Source organism: Scatophagus argus, chromosome 9 (genome assembly GCF_020382885.2).
Source record: "Scatophagus argus isolate fScaArg1 chromosome 9, fScaArg1.pri, whole genome shotgun sequence".
NCBI lineage: Eukaryota > Metazoa > Chordata > Actinopteri > Scatophagidae > Scatophagus > Scatophagus argus.
This window is the reverse complement of record NC_058501.1, coordinates 5,927,385-5,941,835: the sequence shown is the minus strand read 5'-3', so window position 1 is coordinate 5,941,835 and position 14,451 is coordinate 5,927,385. Positions and strand designations below refer to the sequence as shown.

The window sequence follows — 14,451 nt, the reverse complement described above, 5'->3', positions numbered from 1 at the left end:
GAAATGCTTTAAAAATGCTTTTGGTCATGCAAATGGATGATCCTTAGTTTTCCTTTTAAACTTAAATCAACATTTTCATAAGCTCTTTTATTTTTGTCTGGCTATACAAATTGGAAGTAATCATTAATTACATGATCCTTTAAGAGTAATCCAGTAATCTCTCACTATAAAGTGTCTTTACTGGATAATGTTTTCCATGTTGTGAACGTCTCAACCATCAGAGCTGATATAAATAAATTCTGTTTTTGCTTTTCAAATTCCTGGTTGTTCCATTGTAACATTCTGCAGGCTCCATTAAGTGTGTTTACACTGAGGCTAAAAGGCTATATTGGGCTTGTTTTAGACTTGTATTTGAAGCTCCGGTTTCTTATTTGTCTCGCGAGACTTGGCAACACTGCCTCAGAGCTGCTCACTAGTGCAGCCATTTTGATTTGGAAGCGCATCGCTGGAGAGAAACTGTCTGGAAAAGGTGGGGGCTATGTTACTTTAAGCACATCGCTATTATTAGTTTCCATCACACTTCCCCCCTTGTACACAGTGTAATATGGGTGTATTTTATGTGTGTAGACGGTAATATACTGGTACTACTATTTGTTAGCTTTCATTTTGAGTTTAGCTAACGTTAGCTCATGCTATCTTTGGTGAGCTTCCTTAGCTCACAAACGCATGATCAGAGTCAGCTCAGGGGTTTTGATTTCACCGGCCCAGAATTTATTTCAGTATTTAAGTATTTAAGTAATGACACAAGACCCCATATTATCTAACGTTTGCTTCTGTTATTAACATGGGAAATGATCCCCTAGCTAACACAGCTAGGCGGTCAGCTTGAGGTAACGGTAGTGCTCGAAGCTAACGCTCGCCATTTCTTACTTTTAATGAGACCCAGTTGTAATGTTAATGCACGTAAACGTCTGCAGCGCTTGTCACGTTTGCAGTAGAATTGATAAGGTTGCAAATCGAAATCTATCTTGCCTTTTTGTTTTTAGGTGTGAACCCTAAGGAGAGTGATGTGGGATCAAGGAGGACAGCCTTGGCCGCAGTGGCCTCTGAGCCAGCAACAGTGGATGCAGTCTTTCCAGCACCAGCAAGATCCAGGTTAGTGAGTGATGCATATGCACCTTGAAATATTTTGCTATTAAAGAAATGTGCATATGCCGGCTGCCTTTGCACATGTACACACTGCTTAGACAAATCTGATAATTCTGCATGGATGCATTTTTTGGCTGTGAAGGTCAAGTGGATTGGGCTGCCCTGGCACAGGCATGGATAGCTCAGAAGGAGTCCACAGGAGCAGAGCAGCAGAATATTCAGCCCAATGGCCAGGACATCCCGGGTCTTGAACCTGTTGGACAGAGCAACCACAGTGCCTTCCAGGGTGATCCAGCATTTGGCAGAATGTGGCAGCCAGGTACAATTTTCCCTATTTCTTTATAGATTTTTTTCTGGACTGTTCTTCTTTTATTGTGGTATTGAAAAAATGGTGCAAGAATAATTCTTGTATAATTCATTATTGACCTAATATCATTTATTAGATGTGAGAGGATTTCACTGTTTTTTTTTCCCTCTTGTGGTTACAACAAGGTGTTTATATTGCTTTTGCTCATTACATTTTGTCATTAACAGAATGGGGAATGCCTGGCCAGCCCCCTCCTCCTCCACCCCCTGACCAGGCCTGGATCCCTCCAGGTTCAGGACCGATGGATGTGGTGAACCCCAGTGAGGACAGCAACAGCCAGGACAGCGCAGAGTTCAACTCTGAAGCCCACCATGGGGTTTACCCCCAGAACAGCCATGGGTATGGGGCACAGCCCGACAGCTACGCCATGGCCCCCATGGCCATGAACCAGTTTGATTATCAGGTATGCAGATGCTACAGTAGAAACTGTTGAAGCGTTTGGGTTTAAGTGTGACACAACAAGGAGCAATCCATAGAAACTGTGCCGGGTCCCTGCATCTAGGTGTATCAGTCATTGCTTTCTTGATGCGGAGCAGAGGAAGTGTTGGCTTGTTGAGGATCCAGCATGGTTTGTTATTATTTTATTGGCTGATTTTTTTAATTTTATTTTTTTTAAAAACATAACAGGCTTTCTAGCCCAGTTGGCAGTGATAGATGAATGTCAGCCGATCTAATCCTGGGAAAGACATCAATAATCCCGCACTCAGTGCGTGCCACTTGATGGCAGTTGAGGGAGGATCTTCTGCACTTTGAACTTTCTTTAATTTTCATTTTGTACTCTCTCTCTATACACAGCATGGAGCAGCCTCGTCCTTCGCCCCTGCACCCACAGGCTTCCACTCGCCGTACTGGCAGGGTCCCCCTCAGAACAGGCGGGATGCCAGACCGCCCGGGTTCAGAGATCGGCCCAGATCCCCTATTCAGCTTCCTGTCAAGCAGGAGGCCCCAGCACCACTAGGTGTGTTTTCACTCAACTGATAGCGAGCCATCATTGTTTTGGATGCATTAATGTACTGCACACATTGTGTTATACACCTGAGAGAGGTTGATTTTTATTTATTTTTATGGTCCATAAAATATTGCTTCTAATTTCATGTAAGGAGATTGTCTTCCAATGAGACAGCACAAGTACTGTTATTAGGTACTATTTAATATTAAGTACCATTTGGGCTAATTTATTTTCTCTTCTGTTTTTGCGCTGATGTGATTTAATTGTCAGTACAATGTGTGAAAACAGGCTTTATTAGTCAAATTATAGTACTGTGACAGTGTCAGTGCAGAAATGAATGGTTCTGCAAAACACTCATTCGCCTCACAAACACTCACACACCTCATTCCAGAACCTCCACAAAAATCATGTGTTAATGTATAAGTGTTAATGTATCCCAAAACCACACTTTAGTTCAGCATTGTGCAAGTTAAACAAAGTCATTTTAAAAATTGTTGCTAACATTAGTGTAAAGGCTCAAAAGGGGTTTGCGCATTGAACAACATGGCGTTTGTTTCACGTGGATAATTAATTTTGATCTCAAACTTTGCATTTAGATGCTGTAAAAAGGCGCACACTGCCTGCCTGGATCCGCGAGGGTCTTGAAAAGATGGACAGAGAGAAGCAGAAGAAGCTGGAGCGAGAGCGAATGGAGAAGGAGCGTGCAAAAATAGCAAAAGACGATGGCACTGAGAACGAGGCAGATGAGGATGGTGATGGGCCTCGTGTGCCCCGCAAGAGTAAATTTGTAAGCAACCTATTTCTGACCTTGATGCCAAAGTGGTTTTGAAAAATTGGTTACAGTTGTGTATTGGGAGTGTGGTGATGATCACCTTTATAAAGGATGCATGCTTTGCTACTCTGTTAATTGAATACGAGTCCCTGCATGTGTCTGCATCAGGACAGCGATGATGAGGGAAATGATGACAATGACAATCAAGAGAAGATCTCCATTAAGAAAGAATTTCCTGGCCGGAGCCCGTCGCCTCCCGCAGAGGACAGTGAACCTGAAATGACTGAGGAGGAAAAGGAGTTCCAGCTGGTCAGTTTGGTCGTTGACATTCTTATTTTTTTTTTAACTGCTTTTGTAGTTTGTCTAGTTTTGAAAAGGATTTATTGAACATATTGTATTCGATGTGTCTTCCTCCCACACCTTTAGATGATCATCACTAAAACGCTACTGACAGAGATCCTTCTTGAGGTGACTAATGAAGAGATCTTGCATGTTGCCAGAGAGGCTCACCGGAAAGCTACTCGAGGTCTGCTCTTGTCTTTTCCAGTTTATGTATCATCTAAGCTTGTCACCAAGACATTATTTTTAAATTTCAAGAGAATCCATTATGTGGATATAATCAATTTTAAATTAAACTCAGTTTTGCCCTGTAAAGCAGTGTGATTGTGCGGCAAACATGGGAGTATATCTGACCATTCTCTGCTAATGCATCAGAAGAAGAGAGCAGAGCAATGCTTTTCACAAACAATATTTGAAAACCTGATCTTCTGGTACATGGTATTGAAGTTTCCTGCTGAAAGACTGCATGATATGACTGAGTAAAGTCTCAGCACTGGCTGACCAGCATCCACCTGTAGATACAAGTGACTTACTCCATTGAAGTGACTGTGCATTAGTACAGATTGGTTCTTTCCCTCCTGCCCGACTGTTTGACTTGGATTGTGTCAAAAAAATTTGTTTGTTAACCCTCTCTTTTTTTTCTCCATTTTTTATTTTATTTTATTTTATTTTATTATTTTATTTTTCTCTTGTTACCCACGGCAGCTCTTGTTAATAGTGCTTTATCTGTGACCCCCTTCTCTAGCGACTCTTGCCTTTGAGAAAATGGATGTATGTGTTTTAACATGTTGTTCCTGTTGTTGATGTGAATCAAAGCTCCTGCAAAACAGCTGGCACAGTCAAGTGCACTGGCTTCTCTGACTGGTCTCAGTGAGTATCCCTTTTTCTGTCACTGGGCGGGGTGGGGGTGGGAAGGAAAATATTTATCATTTTTAATTTATGGTTGGGCGTTTGTAGGAACCTGGGAAAGTCTGTTAGCACGAGGCATAACACCCAAGCACACATAATTTTAAAGATGGATTCAAGTAGAAGTGGATTCACAAACACTGAGTTGGGTTGCACTTTGATGATAGAAGCATGCTCTTGAATACGAAGTATTTCTATAAGTGTGTATATATGTATAAAATAATATATATAACACAAATACATCCTATATGTATTAGTTTATAAAGAGGTTTATCAGTGTGAAATAATACATTATACAGAATGAAGTGCCTTTCATTAGGACCTTGGGTTGGAATTAAGGGCTTTCAAACATGAAACCTGACTGTGAGAATGGATCTTCATCCTTACCAACACTCAGCAACTGGGGGCTCTGTTATGGCAGGTGGGCTTGGTGACTACGGTTCAGATGAGAGCGAGGAGGAGGATGATCGGAGCGTGCGAGGGTCCGAGTCCTCCGACACAGATGAGGAGGAGTTGCGTCACCGCATCAGGGAGAAGCAGGATGCCTTCCGCCGCAAAGAGCGGGAGATGCTGCAGCTGCAAGAAAAACAAACACAGGAGGCTCTGCTAGCACGTGGTAAGACATGATGTTCATGACGCTGCTGGTTTAGACTAGGACCACAGTCATGCTCATAGTGTAAACAAGAGTTAAATGATCCAAGCTAGTGCTGACTTGATCTCATCTTGAGCATCACTTTAGATTACAATTGGCGTGAAAATGTGTCATGTGTCCTTAGTCTTCACAGGGCCTGATGTTTCCTTGTTTAACAAGAGTCTTGTTTGTTTCTACAGAAGAGATGGTGAAGGAGAGACTGAGCAGAGAAAAGGGGGAATACGATGAGGGCCAGCCAGAGAATTCACACAAACAGGAAGTAAAAGAGAGGGAGGCGGAGCCCTTGGTAGAGAGGCGTAGATCCCGTAGTGAAAAGGAGGAGAGTGAAAGCAAGCACTCAGGCAGAGGGAAAGAGCGATCAGGACGAGGGGGCAGCGATTCCCCGGCCAACGGTCACAGCAGCAGCTCCCGCTCCACCTCCAGCCACAGCAGTCGTCGCTCTTCCTCCTCCTCCTCCTCCTCTTCCTCCTCAGCATCTTCCCGTAGTTCTTCTCGGTCCTCTTCCCCACGAAGGAAGAGGAGGCGTAGCCGTTCCTCCTCCCACAAGGCTCGCCGGCGCAGCCGCAGTCACAGCTCCCACAGGCATCGCAGTGACCGTAGTGAGAAGGGCAGGGACAGGAGGAGGAGCAGTGCTGAGAGATCGGGCCGCCACAAGAAAGACCGCAGTGATTCCAGGGAGCGCAGGAGCCGCAGGAGTAGATCCAGATCCAGAGAGAGAGCCAGGGCCAGGGCCAGAGACAGCCGCAGTCGTAGCAGAGACAGAGAAAAGGAGAAAGAAAGGGATAAGGAGAGGAAAAGGAGTCGGGATGGCAGAGATGACAGTCACAGTCGTAGTAGCAAACACAAACAAAAGGCCTCCAGCAAAGACACTGAGAGGAGGAGGGACAGGAGTCACAGCCATGAGAAAGACAAGAAAAAGAAAGATAAGGATAGAGAGAAAGAGTCAGATAAAAAGAAAGAAAAGCTAAAGGCTAAAGAGAAAGAAAAGGAAAGAAGCTCTGTAATTACAGAGGAGAACAACAAATCGAAGAAACGGAAAGAGAGTGACTCATGGACGGACTCTCAGAGTGACAAGTACTCCCGACAGGATAGCAAAGCCAGCAAGAAGGGCTCCGCCAAAGCTAGCAAGAGGCGTTCAGACTCTGACTCAAGTAGATCCCCTACCCCTGAAGTTAGCAAGGAAAAGAAATCAAAAAAATCCAAACGTAGTCGCTCAAGGTCGACGGAAAAATCTCACAAGTCTGGTAAGAAGGCAAGCCGCAAACACAAGTCTAAGTCACGATCAAGGTAGTATTCGTTTTTTTCTCTTTTTTCCTACTCTGTGTTCTCATTGTATGTCTTGTTGTGATTTCTCTGGAGTCCTTTAATCAATGTATTTCAGCTTTGAAAAGGAGATTAGTTGACTGAACATTTTGAAAATGTAGTCAAGTGCAGTCACGTCTGCTTAACTGTGTAAAGCCCAGTCTGATGCAATAAACGGTTTTAATGCTTCATGATACTTTTATCTATCAAATACAAATTTGATTTTAGCACTTTGTTAAAATGTGGGGACTTAAAATAAGGCTGTGCAGTGCCAAACGAACCAAGCAGAAATGCTGTGCGCTGCAGGGTAGAATTGCTTGTGTGGAGACTGCAGAAAAGGCAGTTTTTGTGGAGATTGTGTATAGTTTTATTGTGCCCTGAGAGTACAGTATGTCTGGGGAGCTATTTGTGCATGTTTGTATTTTGAAGTATGCGTGGGTAAGTGTGATTGGTGCAGTATTAATGTGATGTCCACGCCTCTCTTTCAGGTCAACGTCCCCCTCCCGTCGTAGCAGACGCTGAGGAGCACAGTTAACTTCCTGATCTGTGCGCTTAACCATTTTAAATTCCATGAGTTGAACAGGCTTGTCTCATTATCGAGGCAGTTGTGTAGGTGAACCCCCCTCATACATTTCTTTCATCTTTGTAAATATGTTGTTATTTTTAAAGTGTGACTGAAGAACAAGACTTTTTGAATGGTAGGAATTTTCACTTGTATATCATTATGCAAGGCTTAATAATAAGACTGTGGACACTAAGATTTCAAGTTGTATCATTTTAAAGCATAACGGGATTAACTTTTTGCCTTGAATATTATTGTGAGATGTCCAATAAAACTGTTTATTCCTTGTCTTGCCTCGCTGTTTCTTTTATCTTAAAGCTGCACTGAACAGCAACAGAGCACTTCTTAACACTTGTTGAAGAGTCATAATGCTGGTTAACGCAGTCCATGTAACAGAGCTGCTGCTGCCCTTTTCAGTTCATACCTTTAGAGAAAGTTTGTAAAATGACTGCATACTTAAAAACAACAAAAAAAAAGAAACGACAAACATTCAAGGTCACAAGGTGCTGGAAGTAGCATCACATTTACATGCCAAGGTTTTTCTGTTGAAATTGTTTGCAGGATTGCAGATGTGGCTTGAAGCAGTAGTGTATTCAGTCAGTTTCTCGGAGAGACTGGCGACGAGGCCTTGAACACGTGTCTTGCAAACGTGACGTGATCGCTATGAGCCTCGGGGAGGACTCAGTTAACCGTAGAGCGCGAATACTTTGTTTCTTGAACACGTTAAATAAAACCCAACTGTTTATGAATACATTATCCAAATCGTCCACGGCATAACGCTCATACTGAAATAGTCATAGCCACAATAATATTTTCACATGCGACAGTTTCTCCAGAATTAAGGCTTTTGTGAATTTGTGGAGTGAATTTCCCCACTGCGGGATCAATAAAGTCCATAATATCTTTTGTTTGTCGTCGGGGCCTGGTTGGTCAAGAGCCTGAGCAGTAGGAACGGAAGTGTGTGTTGTTTCCACACGAGCACAAGAGATGTGAGCACTGTCGGTCAGACAAGCGTACTGAAGTGCAGTGAGCAAGTACACGACAGCTAGCCGCTGTGACATGACAGCATGTACTCGAACAAACTGGCTCGCCTCATGTTAGGGCTGTACAGCCGTAAAGCGGCCGCTGTGTACGGAGCGATCCAGAGCGGGTTCAGCTGGACTGCGGTGTGTAAACAGCGGGCCCTGTGGCTGCAGAGGAGCGTGAACTGTCACGTCAGGTACGGGAGTGACGCGGGGGTGTGCTGAGGGCGTCAGGGTCGAAATCTGGTCTGTCTTGATACCGCTTTGAATGGAGCAACTTGCAGAGTCAGATAAAGGTCGAATTAGAGCACACAAATGAGCTTTTAGCAAAAGTGCGCTTCGGCTGTTAACATAAACTGAATGAATCCTAAAGTTATCAACGTAGCTGAATCTATGGAGACCTCAGATGTTTGTTTTTATCCGATTAACAGCCCAGTACCACAAAATGTTGGGAAGCTATAACCAGCAAATGTTCTCAAAAATCTATTTTTTGCTTGATAAATTACTAAAACAGTTCCAGCCGGTGAGTTTTATATCACTAGATACAGCGACTTTTCAATCCACGGTCCCCAGGTCCCCTGATATTTTTCCAAGGTTGTGTACCTCCTTGTATTAAATGCCATGTTTAGACATGTACGGTGTTGATGTGTCTGTTTTGCCACGCACAGTGTTCGGACAGCCTCCCAAACCACAGTGGATCCAGATGAAGTGAGGAGGTTCCAGTCACTGGCCAGCAAGTGGTGGGATGAACAGGGAGAGTTTTCAGCTCTTCATGCTATGAATGACCTCAGGGTGCCTTTTATACGGTGTGTATTTGTGCACAATGTGCTCTTGAATATTCTTTATATTTTTTGAAATGTCGACATGTCATGCTCACATCCCTGTCAACGCAGGGGACTGATTGGCAGAGGCGTAAAGCAGCTGTGTCAAAACATAACCTGGAGGAGGCCCAGCCTTTTGTTTGAACTCAGACAACACATGGGGGATGCACTGAAGTAACATATAGTGAAAGTGACAGGATTCCTCCACACATCAGCACGTTTTCTGGCATATAACGTTTCAGCTGCCCCGATGCTGCATACATGAATGTTCTTAGGGCTGCGGCTGTTTTGATTGATAAGATCTGCTGTAGCGGCTCCACAAGATAATCATTACATTAGCCATCCAGCCAAGAGCCAAGAGCCCATCGCTGCCCCAACCCCCCCTCCTCTGTGGTCCCATTGGACACTGTGAGGATGATGATGTGTGTTTATGGTGACAGTATGACAGATTCAGTGTCAGTGTATGTCTGGGAAAGGCTGATTGGCCTGATCCAGGTCTGCCCTGAGGGTGTGTCTAAATGAGACCACTACTGCTACTGTTGCTGCTGTAGCTTCTACACTCAGACAGTCTGACTGTGTTTCAGTCAGTCCTGACTTTTGAAAACTGTTTTTCTTCTTGTTCCTACAGTTGAATGTTTGAGCTTCAATGCGTAGGATGACGTATGTGTACTGCAGACTCTGACACCATATTACTGTTTTCACATCCAATGTTCAAAGTTTTTGGTTCACATTTTTTTTTCTGTGCTAAGTGCAAGTCTGATTTTAAGAGGCGGGTCTCAGCATGAGCTGTGATATCAGTCCTGACCCAGCATTCAGCCACACAAATGTGATGTTGAAACCTGAAAGAGAATGGACTTTACAGTGAAGTAGGAGAGGTCTTGTGTCTAGCAGTTAAATTGAAATGAAAAATATTTGTCCATTTTTATTAATAATTGATTATTTTTAATGAGGGAGAAGGGAGAGGTGCAATTTTAAGGATTTTAACGTTTAACTCTAAAAAAAAAAAATAATTCTGCAAAAACATGTTGCATAGATTCAGTGGTCTTCACACCTTTAGTGTTTTGCTTTTGTGTTTTAAAACATCATTTTGTGTTTAAAGGTGAGTCAGTTTGGCTTTTTGTATTGTATAGTGTTGCACAGGATACATCTGTATGTATTTAGTTTCATTTAATAATTAAATATCACTAATTTATTTGGTTTAATATAATTAATTAATCAAATTCAAGAGAAGGACATGTAGAAGTAAAGAAATACAATCCCTTTTCTGCCTACAGTATATTTTTAATTTTTTTTTTTAGTTCTTACATGAATAACAGCTAATCATGGCCAGATGTTTCACTCGCACTGTTGCAAAGTAGCCGCTGTCAGCATCTTTCTTTGTTGTTGCGTGGTTGGGAGCCAGTTAGGTGGATGTCTGCCAACACCTTATCTCCTCGCCTTCACTGTTTGCACAAATACTGTTGCACCCCAGCAGTGCTTTAATGAGGATGATGGCTTCCCAGACCTCAGCCTGGTCTACATTTTTGGTGCCCGAGGCAGACAGTCGTCAGACAGTGTGTGAGGGAAGCAATGGAGGTAGGGAGGAAGGAACTCAGAGGAAGAATCTGTAGCCAAAAGGTTATTTGAGGTAACTAACGATGTGTGTGTGTGTGTGGACAGTAAGAGGAGAATAGATGTGCTTGTGGGAGAGACTTTGTTATCAAATTTAACCTATTGCTTGTTTACCTGTTCAGGGATAATCTGCTGAATGTGCACGCCACACGTCATCCTGGGAAACCACTCGCAGGACTCAAAATACTAGATATCGGCTGTGGTGGAGGCCTGCTCACAGAGGTAAGAGTGTGTGTGTGTGTGTGAGTGTGTGTACACTCCCTGTTGCATCAATTTCAGTCCTTTCTTTCCAGCAGTCTGCTGCAGTATGAGAGTCTGCTTTCATTGCATTATAGTGCCAGTCGCTTCACATACGTACCGGTGGCCAAAAAACAGATAAACATCAACCTAATTCTCGTTCTCTTTTGATTTGACTGGTCTCAGTTTGGTGGAGCGGACAGTCGGTCGTTTACAGTTGTTTATCTGTTTGTTAGTGGTGATAGCTGGGCGGCTAGGACAGGGCCTCTGCCTCTGCCTTCATTTGAACTGAGGACATACCAGCTGTGGTGTGTGATTTGAGAAGACAAAATCAGGTCCTGTATTTAGATGCCTCTGTCATCCAGGCTGTCATATTCGCACACACACACACACAAAACCCCAGAAAGTGTCTGTGAAGATTGGTCGTGTCTCTGGTTGTCTCATCGCTGCACTCCTTCCCATCCGAAGGGCTCAGCTGTGGGAGGACAGAGATCAGCCCCTGGGCAAGCAAGTGCAGCTCAGCAGCACACAGGCCTGTGTGTTCCCACCTTTGTCCAGAAGAGGGCGATGTAGTACACATGAGATGGAGCAGTGCGGAGAGCTCTCAGTCTCTTTTCTTTCTCCACTGCTCTTTATTGTTCAACAGTGGCAAAACAATTAACCTTTCATTAAAGACATGAAGTCTTTTTCTGTCTCCCTCCCACACACAAACGATTATTAATAACCCGCTCAGAACGCTGCTATGTGAATTTCCCTCAGGATCAATGAAATATCTATCTATCTATCTATCTATCTATGTGGCCTGAGCTGTAATATTTTCTTGTAGGCTGACGTAGGTCAAATACTGTTAAAAACATCGTAAGAGAAAATAAAAAGATATAAAACAAGTGGTGTAAGTGAAGAAGCATGAAAGTACAAAGTTGTCAATAGAAAAATAATATAAAATATATGTATCGTAATTTACTGTTACTGACCAAGTAATGTGCAAAAGTTGATGATTTCTCATCATCATCAACATCCTTCCTCATTATCTGTACTGTGTGTATTTGGTGACCCTGATCAGTTACCTTGTATTGTTTTTAACCCTGTGTGGTGAGTCAACTTCGCACAATGTGGCTGAAGTTTAGTGTTCTCTAGAAGACATTTTTTTAAACATCTGACTCAGAGTAGATCCACTTCTCACATGTCTCTGTCTCCACCCTCCTCGTTGTCCTTCACAAGCCCCTGGGTCGCCTGGGAGCCACCGTGTTGGGTATAGACCCAGTAGAAGACAGCATTGGCACAGCCCGGCTGCATGCGTCCTATGACCCAGACCTTCGTGACCGGGTCAGCTACCGGGCCTGCACTCTGGAGGAGCTCCCAGCAGAGGAGGAGGGTGGAGAGGAGGAGCGGGGGGCGGGCCAGTTCGATGCCGTTGTGGCGTCCGAGGTGGTGGAACATCTGGCTGATGTGGAAACGTTTGCCTTCTGCTGCAGCCGTGTGCTGAAGGTGTGTCCTGGGATAGTGCATGGGTGTGTGTGTGTGTGTGTGTGTGTTCCTCCAGCTGTTAACTCATGTTAGATATTTCTGCTTCAGTACAGTACGTGTCTGTGTGTCCATCTGAGCGTGTGCTGATGTGCATATGGTGCTGTTGTTACGTTTGTTGTGTTTGCATCTGTTTTGTGTCTCTGGGAATAGCTTAGCATGTGTTTTTATGTCTGTCAGTTGCATTGAACCTTGTAGTGAAAGCTGTGCATCATCTCTGAGACCGGATGATCTTCTGGGTCGGCGAACCAGAGGAGTTGAGAGGAAAAATGTTCACTTAATGGCCCTTTATTTGCCCAAAAGGCCCAAATCTCTCACTCCTGCTCTTTACTAAAAAAAAAAAAATGTAAAAAAATTTAAATTTAAAATGTGTGTTGCTGCAGGGCACCTATGCAAGCATACTTTAGCATGTATTCTTGTATTGTTTGGATTCATTTGAAAAAAGAATGGGGGTTTTTATCTTCCACTCCCTCTGCCTGTCTGCTCTCCTTCTGCCCAGTCCTGACCGAGTTTGAACCTTGAGGCTCAGCACTGTTGCTTTCTGTGCCCTGAAAGCTCTAAATCCATTCTATAAATACCCCAATGGCACATGTAGCACCTCGCTTGTGTAGGTAGTGACTACAGGGGTGTGCGGTCATTGTAAAATATATATTCTGTAGCAGTAAAAACTCTGTAAACCCTGCAATACTTCATAAACTTAAACTGATCCTTTTGTGTGTGCGCAGCCCGGTGGCTCCCTCTTCATCACTACTATTAATAAAACCAACCTGTCTTACGCGCTGGGAATCGTTGTGGCCGAGCAGCTGCTGCGCATCGTTCCCAGCGGGACGCATGACTGGGAGAAGTTCATCAGCCCAGTAGAGCTGGAGCGCCTCCTGGAGTCCAGTAAGTCCCTCAGATTTCCATGACGGGGGAAAAATGGCGCAGAGAGAAGCTGTCCCACTCTGTTAACATGTCCTGGTTTAAACGTCGCTGAGCAGGTTTGACATGGAAAGTGATTTTTATTTTGGTGCATTTTTTTTGTCTTTAATGAGGAAAGAAATTGTCAGTCGCTGATTGGCTTTTTTCCAAGTCTCAAGAATCTTTGTTGAAATAAAGAATACATTACTGAGTCCATCACATAGGAATTAGATCATTTTTATTAGGGGCTGCTATCATGTCCTGTTCCCTGCTGTAAACATGGGTTGGATAAAGCTGTACTCTTACGTCAACTGGATAAATTAATGGTTATTGTTTTTCTTACGGACAGTGTAATTCATGCGCATTAAAATGGTTCTCCTTCAGAGACTTCTGAGGCTGCAGCCAGCCAATAAGTGTGTCATCTCCTGGTACTGCCCAGAGTTTAAAATATTCTATTCCAAAGAGGAAAACGTCTGCCTTTCTTCCACTCTCAGGTGGTTTCTCGGTGCAGTCTGTCCAGGGAATGCTGTACAACCCAGTGTCAGGAGCCTGGAGCTGGACTAACAGCACTGCCATCAACTACGCCCTCCACGCCGTCAAAGTGATAGACGACGGCGAGCCGGAGCAGGCTGACGAGAGCACCTCCCGCCCAGAGGACAATGCTGCTGCAGCTACACACAGCTGAGCCAAACAACTCGACAACCACGTGGAAAATATGAAAAAAAAAAAAACAGTTAATGCGCAGGTTCATGGTCCTACGATCCCTGTGGAAAAGCGGGGTTATTGGAGGAAAGGGACAAACAGCCTTGAGATAGAGTTAAAGACATTCTGCTGTGGCTGGTTAACAGAGTAAGACTGCAGTGTGTTGTTACACATTGTTTAAAAGTGTTTAGCGTTTGATGAGCTGTAGTTCTCTAATCACTCAGTAACAGGGTTTCATAATGTTCACATTCATCATTTTTCAGTATTGCTGAATCAGCTTTGTCAGTATTTTGTGATTTCTCCTACCCTCTGTCCAAAGGGTCCTTTCATCACTTGCTTTTGTGAAGAGTACAGCAGTGATTTATTTGGCCCTGGACGCTGACATTAAATACGACTTCATGTTGGCTTTGGCTGCACACTGGAAAGGGATTTTTAAATGTGTCCATATGTGTGGACGCATCCTCTAAAAGTGTCCTATGAGAGGGCTCTGTGTTACATAACAGGAGCCTGTGGCACAGAACAAGTCATTCTTGCATGATGTTTTCAGGGAGACTAATAACATGGCTGTAATGTTTGCAGAGGTAGTATTTTTCTCTCTTGCAGTAGCTAATAAAATAGGCTGCGGACGTTTCAAGAGTCCCAGCAGACCAAGGAGGGTTGCGTCTGTTGGGTCTCTATCAAAATGAATGGACAGTT

At 43.8% G+C, this 14,451-nt stretch overlaps 2 protein-coding genes across 4 annotated transcripts; both read left to right on the top strand.

The window, feature by feature from the left end:
* The first annotated feature begins 336 nt into the window (after positions 1-336).
* pnisr (PNN-interacting serine/arginine-rich protein) lies at positions 337-7,226 on the top strand. Of its 3 annotated transcripts, none has more exons than XM_046398849.1 (12): positions 337-469; positions 987-1,095; positions 1,232-1,408; positions 1,624-1,859; positions 2,252-2,414; positions 3,002-3,192; positions 3,346-3,486; positions 3,604-3,703; positions 4,333-4,386; positions 4,844-5,038; positions 5,254-6,318; positions 6,865-7,226. In XM_046398849.1, exons 2-12 carry the CDS (start codon positions 1,008-1,010, stop codon positions 6,909-6,911), a joined length of 2,457 nt encoding a protein of 818 aa, XP_046254805.1. In that variant the 5' UTR covers positions 337-469; positions 987-1,007; the 3' UTR covers positions 6,912-7,226. The 3 variants fall into 3 exon arrangements, with proteins under 3 accessions (XP_046254805.1, XP_046254804.1, XP_046254806.1); XM_046398848.1 differs by having other exon boundaries at positions 5,254-6,361; XM_046398850.1 differs by lacking the exons at positions 3,002-3,192; positions 3,346-3,486; positions 3,604-3,703; ... (2 more) ...; positions 5,254-6,318; positions 6,865-7,226 and having other exon boundaries at positions 1,624-1,795.
* Positions 7,227-7,879: 653 nt separating this feature from the next.
* Positions 7,880-14,409, top strand: coq3 (coenzyme Q3 methyltransferase). Its single transcript, XM_046398853.1, has 6 exons — positions 7,880-8,157; positions 8,629-8,766; positions 10,515-10,614; positions 11,851-12,117; positions 12,879-13,038; positions 13,548-14,409. Exons 1-6 carry the CDS (start codon positions 8,006-8,008, stop codon positions 13,736-13,738), a joined length of 1,008 nt encoding a protein of 335 aa, XP_046254809.1. The 5' UTR covers positions 7,880-8,005; the 3' UTR covers positions 13,739-14,409.
* Positions 14,410-14,451: the final 42 nt, after the last annotated feature.

Bases quoted from the DNA above. Each gene is read 5' to 3' on its own strand.
- coq3 (XM_046398853.1), top strand. From the start codon at position 8,006: ATGTACTCGAACAAACTGGCTCGCCTCATGTTAGGGCTGTACAGCCGT. The intron at 8,158-8,628 runs GTACGGGAGTGA...TGCCACGCACAG, and splicing joins AGCGTGAACTGTCACGTCAG to TGTTCGGACAGCCTCCCAAA. The intron at 10,615-11,850 runs GTAAGAGTGTGT...GTCCTTCACAAG, and splicing joins GTGGAGGCCTGCTCACAGAG to CCCCTGGGTCGCCTGGGAGC.
- pnisr (XM_046398848.1), top strand. From the start codon at position 1,008: ATGTGGGATCAAGGAGGACAGCCTTGGCCGCAGTGGCCTCTGAGCCAG. The intron at 3,487-3,603 runs GTCAGTTTGGTC...CCACACCTTTAG, and splicing joins AGGAAAAGGAGTTCCAGCTG to ATGATCATCACTAAAACGCT. The intron at 5,039-5,253 runs GTAAGACATGAT...TTGTTTCTACAG, and splicing joins GGAGGCTCTGCTAGCACGTG to AAGAGATGGTGAAGGAGAGA.